This window comes from Plectropomus leopardus, chromosome 18, assembly GCF_026936395.1.
Source record: "Plectropomus leopardus strain MGB_pleo_1.0 chromosome 18, ASM2693639v1, whole genome shotgun sequence".
NCBI classification, from domain to species: Eukaryota; Metazoa; Chordata; class Actinopteri; order Perciformes; family Serranidae; genus Plectropomus; species Plectropomus leopardus.
The window spans coordinates 2,888,523-2,903,781 of record NC_142193.1 but is presented as its reverse complement, the minus strand read 5'-3'; the positions used below and the strand labels follow the sequence as shown (position 1 = coordinate 2,903,781).

Sequence of the window (15,259 nt, the reverse complement as noted above, 5' to 3'; positions counted from 1 at the left end):
ATAATCCTCTTCTGCTCCCACATTAACCCTTTGCAACCTGGAAAAACATCTGTTTTCTTGTGCTGCGCTCGGAGACCTTTCACACGTATTTCAACCTTTGAACCTGAGCAAATTGGTTTGATTTCTTTTTAAACATTGCTAAAAAAAAAAAAAAAGCAAAAAAACCCACTGAGATGTTCCACAAATTGCAAAAAAAAAAAAAAAATTGAAAAGCTAGAAAGTAGTTTTGAAGCTGAAACGTATTCATTCTCGACCTAACTAATTCTCCTATGCATGCACCCATTTTTTTTAACTTTTCTTTTACACGCCAAATCAAACCTAGACAGCTGTGGAGGACTTTTTTTTCTTCACTTAGTTTAGTCCTGTTAACAATCAATTTCTTTCTGATCTACTGTCTGTCACCATGCTTGATTAGTTATATAATAAAGATTTGTTTAATCTACCGCAGTGGCTGTAGATGCCATTAACCCTTTGAAACCTGGATTGACACCGCCTTTCTTTGCTGCATTTAGATGCCTTAAACAAGCTATCTAAGCTTTGAAACCTGAGTGAATTGCTTTGATTTCTTTCGGGGGAAACTGTGGGAAAAAAAAAACAATAACCAACTTGGCGAGAAATGTCCAACAAATTGCAAGACATTTGTAAAAGATGAAAAGAAAATAACCTAAAAAGCACTTTTAAGAAATGTAGGTTATGAGAAAATCATCCAAAAATAAATTAAGTTTTCCAGGAAGCTTTATTTTTATTTTATTTTAATTTTACATTTAAAGTTATGTCACAAACAGACATATATATATATATATATATGCATGCTAAATGTTTCTTTTTTTCTTTTTTACTATTTTCTTGTAATTTTTTGGGCCATGTCTTAAGTTGCTCATTGCCTTCTCCTCATATTTTTATTTTTTATTTTATTTTTTTTTGTTTGTTTGTTTAAATCAAACCAATATGCTCTTTCAGAGGGTGCACCTAATATCCACAGTACTTCCAGTCTGCCATAACATGCTCAAAATGCATGAATGAATATTTTAAACAGGACTGTTGAAAAATGTCTAAATCTGTTTCTGAGATGAACTAGATTCACATGACTTGGACTTACAACACATGCACAGATAAAATCTTTAAAGCTCTGCTTTCTGGTGAATCACATACCATCACAATCAAGAGAAGCTGCTTGATGAAAAATCTTAAGTTGTGGTAGAAGAGTTTTCCTGTAGAAATGCCCCAGCAGCACTCAGATCCAGTGTAGCCTACCATCAATCACAGAGCGGCGACCTGCCGGCTGACTGACACCGTGTCTACACAGGAGACGTAGCGTAAGCAGCAGCAGCAGCTTCAGTGCTCCATCAGTGTCCACACAGGATGCCTTTAGGGACCGTGTTGAGTGTAGGTCACCTATGTTTTGGCAGCGCTCAGAGCACAATACTCAATCACACTTGTAAAATGGGATCAAATAGAACTGGAGCCTCAAAATAAGTTTCAGGACACGTTTACACATGGGCAGCGTGAGTAACAACTGACTGTGTGAAGACATGGATCAGTTGAAAGCGTACAGGACGGACGACTGAAGATGCGGCTGAGACACTTCCTGTGTAAACATGATGATGTATGACAAGCCGACCTGTCTTTAACTCTATGAAAAAATTGGGAAGAAGGCAATAAACAACTTAAAAAGAAATTATCAAAATTTTCAAAAAAGTAAAAAGTAGAGCCCAACGCATGGGGACCGTCATGCTTCTTACATCACGCTGTTATCCCTAATTTCCACCAGATCTGTGTGCGGTCCGGCTCCGATCCGTCACGGCAGACAGAGCAAATAGATTACACTCTAGACTGTGTTAATTTCCACTGACTCCACTGCGTTGCGGATTGACTCTATCTCAGCTCTGGCAGTCTGGAGGCTTGTGGATTAGATATCCAAGCCTCCTGTTTTTGCCCGACGCTGGACGCCGGAGCACTTCGCGTAATTTCAGCCAAATGTGTAACACACAGCAGACAGGAAATCAGACAGCAATACAACATTAAAACATCTGGCTAATTTTCAAAATAAAACACTTGTTTACGTCTGATCGTATTTCACTTAACTACATCAACAAAACGCCACAATAAGCGGATCCAGGCCGGTATTCATCAGGTCAGAGATTTTCGGAGGTCATTACTGGCAACACGGACGAAGAAAAGCTAATTATGGAGGTGGAAAACCATAAAATTATTTATGACACCTCACATCCTTTTATAAGGAAAGGAAATGGCGTGGAACAACGTTTTGGGAGTTATGGGATTGAATCGACTTCACTATAATACATCCATGGAGTGAATGGAGTTATTACTTTATTCTTCTGATATACTGCGCGTGATTCTGTAATTACCATGAGAATTCCTCGGTCTCACCACTCCAGCTGATCCGGCAGTGCCTCACCGTGCCCGACTCAAAACGCAACCGGTAGGGATTGACGGATGACTGAGCATGAAACAAAACCGCAGCAAAGCCGTAATGCAACGCACATGCAAGTGATGAAAATTCTGCGTTAGCGGTAGTGTTTCATCCTGATGCCGTCCAGCAGCGTATCATGCAGACGTGACAGGTGGCCGTGTTCTCAACTGATGCCGACTGTCTGCATATCCAACAGGTTGTCATCCCGGCTCATCACATGGCTCCGCTCTGTCAGTGACCTTGTGCATCTACTTATGACATTTTAGGTTTCCTTCTGCATTACTTTGGGATGTTGTTACAGTGATGCCACACAAATCTGAATATCACCTGAAGCTGTCCTTCATCATTTAATGCACAACTGACTGCTTACGTCCGGCAGTGTTCTCAAGTTGCTCATTGCATGTGGATGTGCCGGTGCCATTCGACCATCTGCTAGCATATCATAACAATGCTACCTGTTTTGTCGAAGTGTGTTCTTATCCCACGCCATCCAGCCATGTCCTGTTTGGACACGGAAGGTGGCTTATGGCGTCAGGCTCGCGTGCCGAAAGCACTGGCAGAGAGTGGCCTGGCAGATCATGCTGCCAAAGCAGGTGTCGTCGAGTCATCTGGCAGCATGTAATAATACCGTGAATGGTTCAGTCCAGCCATGTTCGCAGTCGATAAAATATCATGTGGTTGTGAAGTTTGGCGTCGGATTCATACACTGAAAGCACTGCAAAAGTGGCTCACTTTCGAGTGAGAATGGACTGGCGACGCATAAAGCATTTATTTTTAAGTAAAACAAGGGATCAGCTTTGCCTTAACAATAAATCATCAAAGAAGTGTGCCAAAAACCCATCTGACTGGATGAAATGGGAAGAGAGGTGCTGACAATTTGCTCGGTACCTCTGATCTGCCATAAAAAGCCACTCAGGGAGCACCTCGGCCCTCACTAGCCTTTTCATGACACTCAGAAGAGAGTCATTCCCCAAAACTGAGCTCCAAAATGATTCGGCAGTGAAATAGTAATAGGTTGACATCTGGTTGGCAGCAGCCAGATGTTGTGACTCAATGGCTGATTCTGTAACTACTGGTGCGAGATCCAGCCCCTGTACTCTCGCTGTCATTTCTCTATAGGCTCTCTCTCTTTTGCCTCCTGTCAGCCTCAATTGGCTTTCATCAGCAGACTTATTGGCATTTCTTTCTTCCAGCATTTTCTGCGTGGCTAAGGTGTGCTGTGTTATGCAGGGCTTTGCACATGCAGGAAGTGTTGAGGGCAGCAAATATGTAGGAGCCGCTATGGCCAGCATGTGAGTCAAGTTGAGCATATGGGTTTGCACAGTTTCTGAGGCGAGTGAATCAGGGCGTGTACAGCTACAACAAGCACCAAGGTGAAAATGTGTCAGCCACTACATGCAGTGTGCAAAGTAAGCTATTCCTGCTGCCTGTAAAGCTTTGCGAGATGAACTGCTGCTGGCTGGACTACTCATGTGTCTTTGTTCTAATGGCTCTTCTGTGTGGAATGAATGCTGAATGAAAATGTTAATAAAACTTGAGGGTATTGAATTGAGCTCTGAGAATTTGAAATTTAATTATTCTGTCAATTAGCCTTTGCTGACAAAGATTAAAAGAAGCATGTTGTTATTCAGCTTGCAAACAAATATAATTTCAATTTCATTTGCTGATACAAAACTTTTGACAAATCCAGAAAAATGATTCTGAACTTTATAAAACATGCTGGGGCTTGGACAAGTGATTCCCCCTTAAAGAAATCTGTAGAGTTACCTTGGGCGATGCATACACTCACCATTATAAGATCATTGCATTCCATTGATCTACAGAGAGATCTTTGTTTTTGTATTGAAAAAGTCAATACATTAAGTTATTGTTGACTTTTAAATTTTTTTTCCAAGTGATTTTGGTTGTATGGAAGCCCTTAGAGGCATGCGGGTAATGTTTGATGACATGGGAATTAATATCTTCTACCCTTAGATAGGGCATTTTTTGTCAAAACATTAGTTTATCTCTTATGTAGGAGACAACATCTTCTACTCCTACACAGGTCTCCTATGTAGTAGGTATTATAGTCTACTACACAGGGCAATGTTAGCCAACACTTAGGTTTATCTTCTGTAATACATATATTTAGGAGATAATATATTCTACTCCTACATAGGGCAATGTTGATCAAAAATTTAGTTTATCCTCACATACTTAGGAGATAATATCTTCGACTCCTACATAGGGCAGTGTTGGCCAAAGATTATAGTTTATCTCCTATAATATTTGTATGTGTGTAATATGTATGTAGGAGATAATTTATTCTCCTCCTACACAGGGTGCGTTGGGTGGCTCATTGGATGAAGCATGCGCCCCGTGAATGCGGCATGTCCTTGCCGCAGCGGCCGCGGGTTCAATTCCAGCTGGAGGCCCTTTGCCGCATGTTGTCCCCTCTCTCTCCCCCTTCATGCTATTGATCTTCTGTCCTGTCTAATAAAAGCAAAAATGCCCAAAAAAATCTAAAAAAAAAGTAGTTTATCTTCTATACAGGAGATAATATCTTCGACTTCTACATAGGGCAATGTTGGCCAAAGTTTTAGTTTATCTCATAAGAGATAATATCTTCTACTCTGAGATACTGAGATAAACTCAGGTTTTCTGATAGAACAGCCATCGGGAGAAATTTGGAGTTCAGTATCCCAGTAGCCCATGATACTTCAACATGTGCACTAGAGCAGCCGGGGATCCTACAGCCGACCTTCTGGACGATCTACTCAGCCACAGCCATCCCAATGCATCTTAGAATAAATACATAAACAGCGATAAATAAATAAATAGCAATAGATAAACAAATTAAAATAGAATAATAAAGATATCAATAAAATATAAAATATGTATGTAGGTAAAGCTGGGCAGTACATCAGTATTGTACTGGTATTGTGACATAAGACTTGATATCATCTTAAATTTTTGATATCACAAAATTATAAGTTGTGCCTTTTCCTGGTTTTAAAGGCTGTGCTTCGATAAGATTATGTATTTTTTTCCAAACTTACCAGACTGTTCTAGCTGTTCTATTATTTTTTCCGTCACCCACTTAGTCACTATATCCATATGACTGACGATTACTTGTCAGGAATCTCATTGTGTAAATATTTGGTGAAAGCACTAATAGTCAACCCTACAATATTGTTGGATTATCAATATCAAGGTATTTTGTCAAAATGCTAATATATATAGCCTAGATATATGTGATTTTTTTTCTGTATCACCCAGCAATATGTATGTATGTTATCTGTGAAATTAGCAACACATTCCCCTGCCTCTCCTTTCCTTCAGTTTGACCTCAATGATTAAATGAGGAAAAATATGATAGAAACATTAAAAAACTACCTGAGCTCCGTCTGTCTCTCCCTCTCTAGTTAACCCTGGGTTAAGCCCTGCCCTAATGTGATGCAGAAACATGTCTCTCTGGGGGTCACACAGAAAAGCATCAGCATACAATCAGAACAATTTTCTCCACCATCCTCTTTCCTCCCATTATCTCCTCCTTCATAATCCTCACAGGGTTATCCTTTCTCTCCCAAATCAATGCTGAAGCTATGGAAATCACAGCAAACCCCCAATCGGCAAAACTGATGAGGAAGCTGACAGAGAGCAAGAGAAAAAGCGATGATAAAGGAAGGAGAGAGAGAGAGAGAGGCTGGATGTAGCGATTCAGAAGGGTCGCTGGATGTGGGAATGGGTTTATGTACATTTGAGAGAGGAACTAGGGTAGAGACTGGGGAACAAGTGAGTTTATTTAACCCTTAGGGCCCACTTTAATATTACACTCACTCGTATCACAATCCAGCTCTAAAAAATATTATACATCAACATTATTTGCTACTTTGATTGAGCTATTTTTTCTAACCAACATAAGTCATAATCATAAATATCAAATATTCATTATTTTTTTAGAATATAAAGAACAATTGGTGGTAAGCAAATGACTTTTATTAAACTTGCTTATTATTTACAAGCAACGCACATTCAAGTTTAAGGCAGTCTGAAACCAAATACATTCAAGCCTAGTGGAAAAAATGCCACTGTTTGCAATCTGTCTCTTAAACCAACTATAACAACTCTAAAGCAACATGTATTCAAGTGTCAGAAAGATTCAAAATACATTCCAAGCTAGTGCAAAAGAATGGCACTGTTTGCCTGCAAATGGTTGCTTGTGAACCTAAGCAGCTCCAACTGTAGCATTAGAGTTTACAGGTGCACATTGTAATTGTAGGAAATCCTCATTGTATTGGCGATGTAGTGTACACTGAGAAAAGACACAGAAGTCTCGCTTTCTTGCGCCCGTTGGACAGAATGTGAACGCCCATTAGCCGTTAACTAACTTGCTATCTTTGAAACGATGGCTGTTAGTCGACTCTTGAACTTTATGTCAACATTGCAATGACAACGATTTCAAACAGGGAAACGATTATGTTTAAGGCTTAATCTCGGGCCAGGATTGCTGTAACGATCTCCAAAAAAACTTTATTCTATGAAACTAACAATTTATTAATAAGTATAAAACTTTTTTCTTTTCTTTTTTTTTAAAGTCAGAAACATACATTTAATTACATGGTAATGTTGTGTTCCTAATATCAGGTGTGGGCTGTGTCTGACTTGACTTGACTTGCCATCCAATCCAGATCCGAACCAGAGTCTGGACTTGATGTATGAGAACTCTGGTGACTGAAGTAAAAACATGAATATTCCTACGCTGTATGTAGATTTAAACAGCTAATTCTAAGGTAAGAAGTTCACAATAATTCTTGGTTTCAGATGATTATAAACTAATGAAAACATCGTTATGAATATTATATTCTACTTCTACCAAGACTTCCTCCCAAATCCTACACACCGGACATTTAAAGCAGATAAACACACCCCTTCATCCACATTTTATACTTTTGTTCTTCTATAATTAGTTTCAAAAGTCAGACAAAAAATAAACAGCTCTAAAAACTCTGATATGCCAGCCTGTTCTCATACTACCGCCCTATGCACATTGCTGCTTTGTGTTGAGATATCCAAATCGTGACAGTGGCGTGCCTGGTTATGGTTGCTAAGATATGAGTAGACAATCCTTGTTTGGGGCCTGAGTTGAGAGAACAGCTGATTCAGGCTAATTAAGGTACCTTTTTTTTTTTTTTTTTACAAATGTTGTGTTTAGTGAAGCTTCAAGTCTGATTATTTCCTCTTTCAGGCTCGCGAAACCGACACTTAGCATTAATGAACTGAAAGTGTCTTAATTGTTAGTTTGCAACATTAAAGTCTTTGTAAAGATCAGTTTACGCTTAGCTCTCACCGCCTTGATCAGGTCCGGGGCATAATTTGATACAGTTGTGCTTATCCATGGTAATGGCTGCTGAAGGAGGCTTTTAAGGATTGTGGTCACTTCAGAGTCAACAGCTAATTGTTTCTTCTCTTGTACATTTCAGGCCGACTAATGAGCTGTGAGCAAGAGCAGCTGAGGGTAAGTCCTGCTTGTATGAAGGTATATTTGTAAGCAAACACCTGTGTGTGTCCACATAGACTTTCACAACACTACACAATTAATTCTACACACATACAGTAGACTTCCTTATGCAAATGCCCATGTGTTTAATACAGATGTGCCTTCATTTACATTGTTCCCGTGCATTGTGTGTATTTGTGTGAATATGCACTATATGCAGTAAGTTGTCATACATAGATAAAGGTCAGGAAGGAGGAAATCAAAGGTACAGGAAATGCGTTACCCCCTTTAAGTTATTAGTCATGGTATTACAGTATACCAGTATACTATTTAGAAATAACAGGTAAGTTTTTCAATATCGTCACAAATACAGGCATTTCTCTCTATATTAAACTCATGGTATGTAGTGCACAGCACCCACCACTGGAACCTAGTCTCTGGTCTCTACTGGTGGAACAGGCAGCTGAGCTGAAAGACACAGAGACACCTAGTGGTGGAGGGAGAAGTTACAGGACTGTAAACAGCCGGAGAGACTGTCGTGAATAATGATGTGGTTTTACATCTAACTTGAATTAAGGATTTATTTTGACCAAACTTGAACTGGTGATTGTTGGAACAGTGGACTTGTTAACTAGATTACAAACAAGAGTGACCAAGACAGTTTAGGTGAGTTTTATTTTGTTTCTGTTGAGTCAGACTGAAGTGTGTTTTATGATGAGTTAAAGACAAATGAGCCTTGTCAGTCTTCAGTGAGCGAGAGAAGGCTGAATCAAAAGATGTACAGTTGTGTTTCTCTTTTAAGTAAGAAAAACATACCCATACAAACATATTGTGGGTTTCTAATGTGTATTTATTCGTCTGAAAAGATGAGAATTAGTGGTGCACTCACGGTAAGTAGGAGGGGTTAAGCGTGAGGGCTGTAAGCGTCACAGACCTTTACCTTCATAAACTGCATACCCCGGGATATTTCAGGATAATTTCAGCATTTTAGGAATTTGAAATTACCAAAAAACATAATGAAAAGAACAAATCTCTGGGTCATTCTGACTGTTCTCATTTCAGGATACTTAGGTACGTATAGAGTTTCAAAAAGGTCAGAAATCCATTGGAACAAGAAACCAACATTGCATAGGTTTCTATGGCCACACATAAATTTGATACCCAAATGCTACCTGCAACCTATCCATGTAGGCAAATGTTGCAAATCTGATTAATTATTGCTGAAAAACAGGATCTTTTTTGGTCGCACCCTGACCAAAACACCACAACAAATTTAACATCATTTTGATTACAAAATCACAATTGCAAGTTTCTTGTTACTTTTAATAAATAATCCATTGACATTCAGTACATATGACATAAAACAAGTCTGTTAATCTCTGTGCCTTGTGGGAGTAGTGTATACTGTACAGTATGTTGTATCTCAGATTGTTCCGATTACAGACCTTGTAGTTCTCTTTGTAGTTTGTGTGTGCACATGCATGTCTAAGACACTTATGAATGAACGCATTGATTTAAGTGGTATGTACGAGGCATCTGTATGATGAGCATGTTTTGGTCTCATTACTGACTTGACAAGAGACTTGAGAATAGCAGTGAACCGGGAGCCTCATTATAAATCTTGCAGATTGAGTAGAGCTAGCTCATATCCACACTTAATGAGTCAGAGCTCTTGCCTCTTTGCTGTCTTCTTGCCTCATGGGAATTTGAGTCTACTTCTGTATTTTATTGCTGGGTTAAGCAAAAGTGATTTTTTCCAATAAACCTAAAAAAAAAAAATAAAATAAAAAAAAATAAAATGCAGTTACAGCAGCAGCAAGCGCAGCCCGTGTTGGCTTTGATGCCATGCAGCATAACTCTCATTAAGTTGTGGGTACATTTTGTGTCTAAAAATAAACTTCCAGCCGTGGTGTTATTATTCATGCCATGGCATCTTATTGCAATCCCCTCTACACACAGCTACCAGCCGATTTCATTTCTTTTTAATTGTCCATAGCCATAAAGAATTTAACAAGTATTTCCTTCAGGATAATGGGGAAATGAGAAGCAAATAGATTACACTCACAGATTGCATCTGGACTCTCAATTTTTTGCTTTATTTCTGTTTGGTTACTTGGCCCTTGGGGTAGTTTTTCATAAACACATTTTTTTTTAAATCACAGCAGGATCTTTTATCAGTATTTACTCCAATATACAATATACACCCCATTACATGTGAAAATGTTGCTTTTTCAGTTCACTGTTTCTTATTTTTTTCATGTGTCAAATAATTTTGACACATGACCCTATGAAACCCACAGTCTGAAACTTGATCAAAACATGAGATACTATTTTATAAGGTGATGCATGTTAAACTGTGGCAGTTTTGCAACCCAAATCAGTGCTATTAAATATTAATGTTTTCTATGCTGACCTCTGCACAACATCTAACCTACAGTATATTGATTATGGACATACCATGAACCCTAAAGGATCAAAATTATTGCACTCAGAGGATGTTCTGACACATTATGAAGCAGTATGTATTTTCCATTAAAGCCAGGCTGATAAAAGAAGTGCAGACTTTACCATTAACCAAAAGGTCTGCAACTGCCTAGGGGCCCCCAACAGGGAAGGGCCCCCCAAAGGGCACTGTAAAATTCCTAATTAGATATACACTGTAAAAAGTACTTTTGCCAATGAGAAAAAAAATGCTAGTGCCAGGGAAACTGGAGGTTTATGGGAAAAACTTGCATGCTTACAGTACGATGTGGGTTTGTTAGTAAGATTGAATGTAGCTGATAACCTGTTGCCAGCTGTCTTGCCATGTGCTGGATTGGTAACCTTATTGGTAACCAGTCAGTATGTTTCTATGCACAGTTAAGTAGCGCTACAATTATAGCTCGAATAGACCATTTAATTGAACTTCTGTCCTCGTCCCAGTATACAAGCACCAGGGGAGAATCAATTTATTGTCAGAAGTATGTTCGATTCCTCCACAGTAGGTGGAGATATACCCCCTTTAAGCTAGTTGTTACTGGACCTTCTTTTATTATGTTACACCAAACAAGTTAGCAACCTGCAAATGGGTTGCATGTCAAACAGTGACAACATGGATCAGTTCAGGTCCAGTTCAGAGTAAATCATCCCTCTAACATATTATCTAGGTGTGTTAGTCACAAGAATGCCTTACATGATTTCTTCAAATGTGGCACAAATGGACACTTAAATTCAAGGATAAACTGATTAGAGTTTGGTGGCCATAGGTAAAAGGTTAAGGCCACTTTGACCTCATCTGTTTCATTCTTGTGAATACAATATTTCACAAATACCTTGAGGGAATTGCCTAAAATTTGGTACAAATGTCCACCTGAACTAATGGATAGGCTAATTAGAATATGGTGGTGAAAGGGTCAATGGTTAAGGTCATTATGACCTTGCAGACTTCTCATTCTTGTGAATGTGATGTCTTAAGAACGCCTGAAATGATTTGGCACAAAATTTGGCACAAACATCCACTTTGACTCTAGGATAAGCTTATTAAAATTTGGTGGTCAAAAGTCATTGTGACTTCAAAAAACACATTTTTGGCCATAACTTGCAAATACATACACTAGCTACAACAGCATTTCACACAAACATCTAATAGAATAAAATGATGAAGTGCTGACATTTTGTGACCAAAAGGACGAAAGTCAACCTCAGTGTGACATCATAATGTTCTTCAAAAGCAGTTTTCTAACCATTGTTCAACACTGTATCTTAGGAAAATAAGGGGATTTGGTGTTGGAATTGATGACCCTAATCTTGGGTGCTCACCTTTAAACTGTGTTGAACCTTTGAACTGTGTGTGAAGCATCCATATTTTAGAATACCTTGCTTCTTTTTGCAGCAACATTCTATTTCAAGCATTGCCTACTGTCATGACTACATGTAAATCTGAACAGACATGGATGTAAACTGCAACTTGACTGGTTGGCGGATGCATACAACCACTATGTAGTAGTTCTAGTTTTTAGTATGTTTCCATAGCTGACTATACAGTTGGTTTTCTTAAAAAAATAATGCTATTAAATGCATGTTGTGAAGCTGAAACCTTTGCAGTGGAGAAACATGAACATTTTGGTAGTAGTGAAAAGCATGTTTATATGAGAAGACAGTTAGCCAAAGAAAAGGTGTGAGAATAGTATGTACAGACAATCCAACTGGCACCTCAGACAAAAGTGAATCTTTTTTTTGCCTCAAGGGCAGAGATCTATACACTTCTGTGGGCACATTGTAGAGTGTAGACTGTCTTATAGTGTCTTCATTAGGTGACAGATCTGAAAATGTTTTGCATACTGATGCAACTTTGTTCCAGTGGCTGCACTCAAATATGTTTTAACTCATTTGCACCCCTGCTTCTTTAGGTAACTGATAACTTTCTTTCAGCATAATGCACAAACTAAACCAACACGCTGCAAAGCTTATTTCTCAAGTGTGTCCTATTTAGTTTGTTTTCATGAAGTTCCTTTTGCACATCCTGTCTGGATAATGCTGCAGAGGGCTGCAAAGGTTACATGGGGTGAGTAAAATAGCATTGTTAATGATGGCCAACTGCTGCCTCCATAACAGATGAATATAATCTCATGCCTACTTACTGTTTCATTTTTGTGTAGGAGGAAATTTTATGAGTAAAATAGGTCAGACTTGAAATTAAATAATGGCTCTGAGCCGTTTTGGAAGAGTAAGAAGTTTTTTTTTTGTTTGTTTGTTTGTTTTTTGACCGATTGCCCAATAATGTTTGCCAACATATCATAATTGGAAAACTTGTCAAGACTTGCAAAACAGTCATTGAGCGGGGAGGATGTCTTTGTGGCTGTTGTAAATCAGAGAAGAACAAATGAATCTGAGAGAGTTTGTACACTGAATTGTGAGAAAGAGAGAGTTTCACATGCTGATACAGCATTTTCCTGATTTGTTGAAGAAATGATGATGATTCATGAGGTACAGTAAAGGTATGGTATAAGAAAAATTTTAGTACAGATGGAAACAAAACTATAATGTTTGGTGTACAAACTGAAGACATTTCCAGAACAGAAGTCTGAACATTGGATAAAGCTATTTTCAGAATCTTTTTTTTTTGTTTTTTTTTAAATCTCCACAACTCCAGGAATTCATCAACAGTTATACAAAATGAAAAGGAATACAATCTTCTAAAAAAATCAGGCCATGAATGATATATAAATACATATCTCTGTTAAAACCTTCAAAGTACAGATAGAAACAAAACTAGAAAATTTGGTGTATGTACGTGGGCCTGAAGTGAAGACTTTTTTGGAGAAAAAAAGTCCTTTGAAAATATGTATTAAAAATATATATAATATAATATAATATATAATTGCCCCTACATTTAAAAAAAAATATTATTATAAATAAGGTAACAATTTCAGCTAACACTTTTCCATTTTAATACTTACATTAACACACTTTTATATCACAAGTTTTCTAAAAATGTAATGTTTTAATGTGAAAATAAAAAAATAAAAAATATTGAATAAAGAGCTTCATCCATTACAACTGCTCAGGCAGAGCTGGGTGCTTTTGACTGGGGTATCAGGGCCCCAATACATCAGTACTTTTTAACAGCACTAATTAAGTGTGAGTGTGTGTGTGTGTGTGTCCTCTCTGATCATCTGCACTACTCACCCTGTTAGACCTTTATGTATTTACTCTAAGATGTGAGCAGCTCAGTTTGAAACACTCCAAGTAGCGCACATCAAAAAGAGATTCAGCGAGCTACTAACAGCTATTTACAAGAACACTTCAGCTGAGTGTACACTTTTGTGTGTGTGTGTGTGTGTGTGTGTGTGTGTGTGTGTGTGGTTTTCTCCACCTCTCCTCTTCTGTCTCCCTCTTTCGCTTTCATTGTGCAGTGGTATACCGTAGCCTCCTGCTGCATAGAGTAGATTTAGTCATTAGGCTCCCCCTTTCTCCCTCACACACACACACTGACACACTTGCGCGTGCTGAAGTACACACTCAGTGAGAAGTGGTGGCTAAGCAGGATTTTACACAAAAGGAGCGCAGAGGAAGAAAGAGAAGTCAAAGGGAAAATAACAAAGGGTCAGAGGCATCTTCCCAATCCAAGAGCAGTGGGCACACGCTGCCTGTGATGGTGAGCTGGTGACCGGGGGAGACGCAGTAGGTTACACAACTTGTGTTTAAAGCCAAGGAGGAGTCTGTTTTCGGTGCTGCAGGGGAAGGCATTCAGCTGTCCAGTAATCATGATGATGTATCTGTGGGTAAGTTGTATCTGTGTGGAATACTCCATGTGTGTGTTTGTAATCTGCTTTTTTGTGTTTCTATATATTTGTTGTAAATATGCTGCAGGAAGTGTTTCAGTTTGATCAAAGCGACTTTGCAAGGAAATTGTGGTTTGCAGTGTATCCAGGAGTGTTTGCCAAACTGTCTGTGTGAACCTGTTAAGTCCATATGAAGGTGCAAACCAAGGTTTTATCTGCTGTTCCATTAAGACATACATCAATGCCTATTTCTGTATATATTTTACTTTCTATGAATGAACATAATAATGAACATTTTTGCGTTAAGCAGCACAATCAGTCAGTCAGGAGTTGTGGACAAACCTGGTTCAGGAGGTAAAGTGGAGGTTAAGCAATAATTACAAGATTAGTGGTTTATTTCCCAGGTCCGTCTGTCCCAGTGTCAAAGGCTCATTCAAAATACATCCTTTGTCTCAACAGCTTAGTCCATGACCCTCCTTTTTGCACATTTATGTCTAGGGGTAGGGTGTCATGGTTCTTTTACTACTGAAATAAGCATGTGTAGGTTTTTTAAACATGGGTAACTCCACACAGAAATAGACTGCTTTCCCATTGCCAGCAGAGCAAAGCTGTGTACACGGCTCTGCAGCAGACGAGTGTGCCTTTATGTTTGTTTTTTTTTTCTGTTTTTTTTCTTTTTTTTCTGTGTGTGTTTCCTGTTCGACATCACAGACAAGCCTGAGAACAGGTTTATGAATAGCAGAAAGCAGCATGGATGGAGGCCTGTAAAAATCTTGTGAGTGGTTACCTCTTTTTATCTCTCTTTCAAACTCAATGCAGACTAATTTGGATCGATGTTTTAGCGCTGCATGGGCAAAGATGGATGGTAATTAGTTGCAGCACATCTTTGCATCTCGCCGGTTTAAGGGGCTGAAATTAGTGTGTACACCAGGGGATTGTGTTTGCATCAGTGTGGATTGGAGCCAAAGACGATAAATACCCGTGACTACTACAGAGTCATTTGACCCAGGTGTGGATGATAATTATACACTTTCTCATTACATTAGAAAGCCAGATGTTAGCAGGTGTTAAAGGGGTATTTTG

General features: G+C 38.7%; 1 protein-coding gene across 4 annotated transcripts in view; it reads left to right on the top strand.

Moving 5' to 3' along the window:
* The window catches only part of rbfox1 (RNA binding fox-1 homolog 1), a 338,256-nt gene that overhangs the window by 126,646 nt on the left and 196,351 nt on the right, over positions 1-15,259 (top strand). For 3 of the 4 annotated variants that reach the window (XM_042505386.2, XM_088091126.1, XM_088091127.1), the window contains one exon: positions 7,897-7,931. In XM_042505386.2, coding sequence (XP_042361320.1) covers positions 7,905-7,931 — 27 coding nt within the window. In that variant the 5' untranslated portion in view covers positions 7,897-7,904. Of the gene's footprint in view, positions 1-7,896; positions 7,932-13,856; positions 14,177-15,259 lie in introns of those variants that run through there. The other variant, XM_088091128.1, reaches the window with a different exon arrangement.